The sequence below is a fragment of the Colobus angolensis genome, unplaced genomic scaffold (genome assembly GCF_000951035.1).
Source record: "Colobus angolensis palliatus isolate OR3802 unplaced genomic scaffold, Cang.pa_1.0 Scaffold140, whole genome shotgun sequence".
Classification (NCBI taxonomy): Eukaryota; Metazoa; Chordata; class Mammalia; order Primates; family Cercopithecidae; genus Colobus; species Colobus angolensis.
The window spans coordinates 1,932,211-1,940,125 of record NW_012114489.1 but is presented as its reverse complement, the minus strand read 5'-3'; the positions used below and the strand labels follow the sequence as shown (position 1 = coordinate 1,940,125).

General features: G+C 38.3%; 1 protein-coding gene across 2 annotated transcripts in view; it reads right to left on the bottom strand.

Annotated features, from left to right (window-relative positions):
• Window positions 1–6,720: 6,720 nt before the first annotated feature.
• Window positions 6,721–7,915, bottom strand: part of LOC105506839 (chromosome unknown open reading frame, human CXorf58) — a 31,642-nt gene continuing 30,447 nt past the window's right edge. Inside the window, exons 8-9 of one of the 2 annotated variants that reach the window (XM_011935113.1) lie at window positions 7,528–7,681; window positions 6,721–6,986 (exon numbers count right to left, since the gene is read on the bottom strand). In XM_011935113.1, coding sequence (XP_011790503.1) covers window positions 6,927–6,986; window positions 7,528–7,681 — 214 coding nt within the window. In that variant the 3' untranslated portion in view covers window positions 6,721–6,926. The remainder of the gene's footprint in view (window positions 6,987–7,527; window positions 7,682–7,915) is intronic. The other variant, XM_011935114.1, reaches the window with a different exon arrangement.

Here is a 7,915-nt window from a genome sequence, read left to right as displayed (position 1 = left end):
TAGAGACAGGGTTTTGCCATGTTGGCCAGGCTGGTCTTGAACTCCTGACCTCAGGTGATCCACCCACCTCAGCCTCCCAAAGCGCTGGGATTACTGGTGTGAGCCACCGCACCCAGCCATCTGTGCTTATTTATAAGTGGGGAGCCAAAAAAACAAGATTGGAGGCTCTGTGTAGTTGGCTACACAGAAGCTATAGGCTTCCCTGCCTAGTTGGGCCATGAGTTGTAAGACTCCCTTCATACCAGTATTTTGAAGTCTTTTCCCTTGTTGGCCAGACTCTCCAGAGAAGTCTCTTCGAAATTTCACGGAGGGTGTAACCCTAACGGCCAGCATTTTGAGTGCCTGGTGGGAGAAGAAGGCAGGAGCCTCAACATTCAATATGTCAACTTTTGCTTAACTGCTGTTCTCAGGACAGTACCTTGGCCCCTAGCTCTCCCTTATGTTTTCCAGTTCAGAGAACTTTTGCTTTGCTCTCTCTAGACAAAAAAGTGTCCGGTTTTGTGCCCAAGTGAAGGAGAAGCAGTTGCCTGACTGCAAGGTGGTTATATTAGTCTCCTAGGTATTTGCAGTAACAAAATACTCCAAAGTGGATGACTTAACACAACAGAAATTTATTATCTCACAGTTCTGGAGGCTGGAAGTCCATGATCAAGGTGTCTGCAGGGCCATGTTCCACCTGAAACCTGCAGAGGAGACTCTTTCCCTGCCTCTGTGTAGTTTGTGGTGGTTTGCTGGCAATCTTTGACATCCCTTGGCTTGAAAGTGTGTAACTCCAGTCTCTTTATCATTATGTGGTGTTCTCCCCGTGGGCCTTTGTTTTTACATGGCTGTCTTCTTATAAGGACAACAGTCATATTGGATTAGGGGCCCAACGTACTCTAGTATGACCTCATCTTAATGAATTACATCTGCAACAACCCTATCTCCAAATAAGGTCACATTCTAAAGTACTGGGGGTTAGGACTTCAACATATTTTTTCAGAGGAGGGTTGGAGGGATGAGAGGTGGCGGGGTAGTCACAATTCAACTCCTAACAGTGGGGAAGGAATTTGGTGCTGTAACTGCTTGTTAAACAGATTTTCAACCAACTCTTTCTACTTCACCCCTCACTTCCAAAGGTTACCTGCTGTTGCCAATTCCTGAGTCTTCTAGGGGGTTCCCTCACTGTAAACTGATTTGCTTCTTAGTTGTTTTTCAACACCAGTTTAAAACTCAGTTTTCTCAGATCTGCTATTCAACCAGCACTCATTTAAAAGCTTTCTGACTGACAAGACGTTGCTACTGTTTTCTCTGATTTCTCTTCTTCATCAAGGTTTAGGCTCTAAAAAAATCTCCTTACTGTTATTGAAGTGGGGTTTGAAGGGGGAAAGAGACTTCGATGCTCAAGCCAGCATTTTCAGCCAGAAGTTCTCCTACATGTATCTTCCTTCTCTCCCTCTCAAATGGCACCTTTTTTCTTAATTCTCTCACATTTCAAACCACAACAAAACATTTAAGGAAAAAATGTTCTCTAATCTCTATATATGTAAATAATGGAGGGGTTGAGGGAGAGATGACGATAGGGAGAGAGAGAACCAAATTTGGCAGATTCAAAGCCCATACTCTATCATAGCACTCTGCCTCCATGAAGTATAAACAAACATCAATATCACACCACTCAAAGAGCAAATGGCTGAAGAGCAATATGACAATGCATATAAACAGCTATAAAAATGTTTAAAATCTCTGATGTAAGTAGTACCACTCAAGATTTTAGCCTAAGCCTATAATTAAACATAATGAAGTGACAACATGGACTCTGGCTTAGGAGAAATCAGTAGACCAAATATCCTGAAAAAAACCAACCCATTGTAAAAACCATAGAAATTCTAGATAAAATGCAAAAACATCTTTTAAAAGGCATAATTGAGCTTGTAAGAAGGAAAAATCCTCAGGAGTGAAAAATAAAGAGAAAGCTACACACTAGCAAGGTAAATGACTGAAGCCCTGGGCACTTGTGTCAACACCAGGGACCTAAAGTTTCGGGTTTTTTTTTTTTTTTTTTTTTTTAGATGCAGTTTCTCTCCTATTGCCCAGGCTGGAGTGCAATAGCACAATCTCGGCTCACTGCAAATTCTGCCTCCTGGGTTCAAGCGATTCTCCTGCCTCAGCCTCATGAGTAGCTGGGATTACAGGCCCCCACCACTATACCTGACTAATTTTTGTATTTTAGTAGAGACGGGGTTTCACCATGTTGGTCAGGCTGGTCTTGAACTCCTTACCTCAGGTGATCCACCAGCCTCGGTCTCCCAAAGTGCTGGGATTACAGGCATGAGCCACCACTGCGCCCGGCCGTGTTTTGATTTTAATGACCTCAGGTGTGTAGAAGACATGTTCTTGTGCTCAGGGAAAGTAGGGGGTTGAAAATGAGACCTCTACATAAAGTCAGACCCTCAAAGGACAGTAAGGTAAAAAGAAATGTAAATAGAGAAAGAACAGGGGAGAGACAGTCTTCTTCAGTGTAACTGAGAAACACAAAATACGAAGAGAACATCTTCAAAGTTGTCAGAGAAAAAAAAGAGATCATTTAAAAGGAATAACAATTAGACTGGAGGCAGCAGCCAGAAGACAGTGGAACAAGACTTTGCATTGCAGAGAGAAAACCATAGCCAATGTAGAATTTGACATCTACCTAAATTACATATTTAAGAATAGGGGCAAAATGAGGACATTTTCAGAAAACCAAAAACGGAAAGAGTAATTATTACCAAAAGATGCTCCTTAAAGGAGCTTTTAAGAATACACATCAGGATAAAGAAAAATGATCTCAGAAGGAAAGTCTGAGATTAACAATAATAATATCTAAGTTGGAAGTTAAAAACAAGATAGTGCTAAAATATTAGATATAGCAATAACCTGTAAGACAAAAGGATGGTGATTAGCATTCTTAGTTTGGGAGGAGAGTGCAGCTATTGATTAACTTTAGATTGTAAGTACACGTGCCAAAATTTACACATAATCACTAAGAATAAAAACAGAGTCGGCCAGGCACGGTGGCTCATGCCTGTAATCCCACCACTTTGGGAGGCTGAGGCAGGAGGATCGCTTGAGGCCAGGAGTTTTGAGACCAGCCTGGCCAACATGGTGAAACCCTGCCTCTACTAAAAATATTTTTTAAAATTAGCTGTGCATGGTGGCGCATGCATGTGATCCCAGCTACTCGGGACACTAGGAAGGAGAATCGCTCGACCCTCGGAGGCGGAGGTTGCAGTGAGCTAGATTGAGTCACTGCACTCCAGCCTGGGTGACAAAGCAAGACACCGTCTCAAAAACAACAACAACAAACCCAGAGTGTATAACTTCCAAAATAGTAGGGGGAAAAATGTAGAATTGAAATCTGAAAGAAAACAGGAACGGCAGGGGAAAGAAAAAGAAAATGCAGGAGAGATAGCACAAAATAAAATGGTAAAAATAATTCCAAATATGTTAGCAATTAATTAAAATTGCAATAAAGTATAAATGAATTAAACTCACCAGTTAAAGATGTCCTGGGATTGAATTAAAACAAAAACAATCTAGATATTTGCAGTATCCTAGAGAAAACCTAAAACACATAGACAGTGTATTTGACATTATATCAGACTGATTGATGTTATCTGTTGCAGCAAATAACTCCTAAGATTATTGGGACTTAACACAGCGAAGTTTATTTCTTGCTCACATTACAGTTCATCCAGTCAGGCTGCTGCTCTGGCTGTCTCTTCTTCAATCAGTCATAGGATTGAAGGAGAATAGGAATCTGGAATCCTTCAATCCTGCTTCTACCACCATGGAGTTCTTTGCCTCCAGCCACAGGAACGAGAGGAAGGGGAGAGGGAGAATAGAAGACCACATTTATTTTAGGGGCCAAGGCTAGAAGTGGTATACATCACTTCTGCTCACATTCCTCTAGCCAGAAGTCAGTTCACAGGGTCCCAACATAGCTGCAAAAAATGTTGGGAAATGTGTTCTCAGGAAGAGAAAATGAAGTCAGTGAGCATGTAGCCAGTTTCTGACACATGAAAAGGTTGAAAATTTAAAAAGATGGAAAGGGATATGCCAGGCAGACACTAACCAGAACGCTAGAGTAGCTCTGTTCACATGAGACAAAATAGTCTTCCAGCCGGGCGCAGTGGTTCACGCCTGTAATCCCAGCACTCTGGGAGGCTGATGCATGTGGATCACCTGGGGTCAGGAGTTCAAGACCAGCCTGGCCAAAATGGTGAAACCCTGCCTCTACTAAAAATATTTTTTAAAATTAGCTGGGCATGGTGGTGCATGCCTGTGATCCCAGGTACTCGGGAGGCTAGCAAGGAGAATCACTCGAACCCAGGAGGTGGAGGTTGTGGTGAGCTATGATTGAGCCACTGTACTCCAGCCTGGGTGACAGAGCAAGACTCTGTCTCAAAAAACAAACAAACAAACAAAGAAACAAACAAACAAAAAAGTCTTCCAAGCAAAATGCATTATTAGGAATAAAGGGACCAGGAGTGGTGGCTCATGCCTATAATTCCAGTACTTTGGGAAGCTGAGGGAAGATGAGGCGGGAGGATCACTTGAGCCACTGTGTCCGGCCGAATGCACATTTTTTCTTAAGAGTACAAGAAACATTTATGAAAATGGACAATGTACTTGGCTGTAAAGCAAGTCTCAACAAGCTTCCCAGAATCAGTATCATATAAATCATACTCTCCGATTATAGTGCAATTATGCTAAAAATAAATAACAAAAAAAAAACAAAAGAAGACTGTGTATGAAAATGTTCATTCTAATGTTAATTACCTGTAGTAGTAAAAAAAAATAGAAACAACTGAAGTATCCAATGATATGAGTATGGCTAGATAAATTATGCTTTATCAATTCAATGGGCTATTGTATACCCATTAAATTATTTTTAAGTGGATTATGTTTAAGATATAAGTGAAAAGTGACCGGGCATGGTGGCTCATGCCTGTAATCCCAGCACTTTGGGAAGCCAAGGCGGGCGATCATCTGAGGTCAGGAGTTCAAGACCAGCCTGACCAACATGGAGAAACCCTGTCTCTACTAAAAATACAAAATTAGCCAGGCAGGTGGTGCATGCCTGTAATCCCAGCTGCTTAGGAGGCTGAGGCAGGAGAATTGCTTGAACCCGGTAGGCAGAGGTTGCAGTGAGCCAAGATCATGCCATTGCACTCCAGCCTGGGCAACAAGAGCATAGCTCCATCACACACACAAAAAAAGGTATAAGTGAAAAATTTAAATCTATATGTTAGCTATTATTACAACTATGTGAAAAATATGTGTGCATCTAGACAGATTAGAAAGGTATAAGCAAATTAAAACAGTTGTTATATTATGGTGATGGGATTATGTGTAATTCTACTTTCAAACACATTTTCTGTGATGTGGTTATATTGTTTAATGTGAGTTAAAAGAATTGATAGAAGACATGATCTCTGGGAGCAGAAGCTAGTTGTGCCTTAATATCCACTACCATTTCTTTTATGACAACAGAATTTTAGTTGGGTACATACATGCCCCAAACAAAAATACATTTCCCAGACTCTCCTGGAGCTAGATGTTACAATGAGACAAAGTTATAGCTAACAAAATATGAGAAATGGGAATCCTGAAACATAAAGAGTATGTCCTTCCTTTGTCTTTTCCCTCCATCTTGCTACCTAAAATCTTCGTTTGTTATTACACACACTACAGATGGAGTCTGATATGCATTTGATCAGATGAGAGACTACAACCCAAATTAATGAATGAAAACATGTGTGACTCATGAGGACAAACAGCTGTTTTTCTATTCAACCAGTGTCCAGTACAAGCTCTGAAAACAAGGGGATTATCACTCCATTTGTGAACATCAAATGACAATGCATTAATATCAAAGAGAGAACATTTATGTTAAATATATTCCAGTGAGAATCATACACATTTACTCCAATATTCTTTATCATGTAAGAGAATATTTTAGCAGAGAATGAGATCCTTTTTATAGGCTGCCGTGCCTGAATTAGATCAGCAATCAACCTACACATTTTAAATGTTAAGTAAAATTAAAAATTGAATCTTTGAAGTTCAATAAATTATTGCACCTTAATTATCATAGCCTCTGTGTAAAGTCTGATATAATCCAACAGCCTGGATCACAAAAGAAATCAATAATTTATACTATATTAGGAATGACAATTTATCAATTGAAAATGAAATTGATAAATATTACTCCAAACAGACTTGATACTTGAAAAATATCCAAAGTAGATTAAAGCAGATGCAGCATTCTGTCTCAGGTGCTTCAATGCTCAATAATGATTAGTTATGCCATGTCATGCCTCCCGTAGCAATAAATCCATTATTGCTTTTATTATAATTCAGAATAGGTCATTCACAAGCTGTTCTGTAAAAATGAATTTCAACTTAAAAAAATATACTAGAAGCTGACTCAAAAGGAGCCTTTCATTCTATGAATTCTAATATTTATGCTAAGCATGGCCTGTTTAGATATTTGTTTAAATGAAGGAAAATCAAAATCGAATAAAAGTCCCAGGGACTAATTTCTTGAACAAAACTGTATACTGCTAGTTCAAGGGCATCTAATAGAAATAATTTGTTTAGATTAAAATTCTGTCAGTAAAAGAATTTGTTCCTATGGCAATTCAAAAAGGCTTAAAATATGTCACACATTTAGTTAAGAGAGCATACTCAGGACTTATTCTATGTTATTTTCCTTTATTACTCATACTCATCATTTATAGACAGACAAGCAGATTGTTAAACAACTTTAGCTTTCTGTCAATTAACTGTGCATTATCATGATGGAGAATCACCAACTGCCAAGTTTTGATACCAGGAAAATGAGTCCTTGTCTTTCTTTTTCCAGCTGATGCTCTGACATAGATTCCTTAGTTTTCACAATGTCAAAAGATGGAGTGGAGATGACAGTTATCCTTCGTACCTGATGGGTCCATTTTTGGTTCCTAGGCAGAATTATCAATAAAAGTAGGAAGTATTATATATTTGGTTTTTACTACTTTATATTTTAATATTTGACTATATTTATCCTCATCTCAAAATATTTACAGCGATTTTTTAAATTACAAAGTAATACATGAATACATGTCTGTTGTAAATTCCTATGATGTAAAAGTATACTGAGGCAGACTTTATATAGCATAGTTCTTAATAAATTTAGATAGAAATGACTTCCATTTTGAAAAAACCACCATCAGAGATGTGCTGAACCAACAGTGTGAACATACAGAGAAAATAATTTTTTTGCCAACTCATGCTGATATGGAGTCAAAACAGCTGGTTTTTATCAGAATTGCTACCAATATTAAGAATTTTTAAAAAATATTACCAAGATGAAATTCACTTTATAATATCCATGATAAATGTGTCAAATGTGTTTCAGCCTTGAACTTTAGATTAGGAAAATTTCATTTACGTAAGTACAGCTACTTTACAGACAGTTTGAATATTGTCCAAAACAATGAATTCAGTACAAGTTAAACTTACAGTCACCTCAGAAGTATTTTTTTCTTTTGCCAAATACACCTTTCTCATTTTTTCAACTTTCATTTGAGCTTGCTTGGACCGGCGACCGAGAAATTTAACTTGATTTTGTTGTTTGTAGGGCCGATACAGAGGTTGGACAGTTAAGGATGGACCCCTAGAAAATGTTTGTATTAAAAACAGAAAAATCACACAGAATAAAATTTAAATGCAAAGCAAGTTCCAAATTTTATTAAAGCTTTCTCTAGCAAATATATCATAAACCTCAGCAACACTGGAGCAGCATTTCATGTAAGCTTTTAGGTTAAAGTTATCATTTCTGCTTGAGTTTACATAGCATAGTTCTTTTATTTTATTTTATTTATTTATTTATTTATTTATTTATTTATTT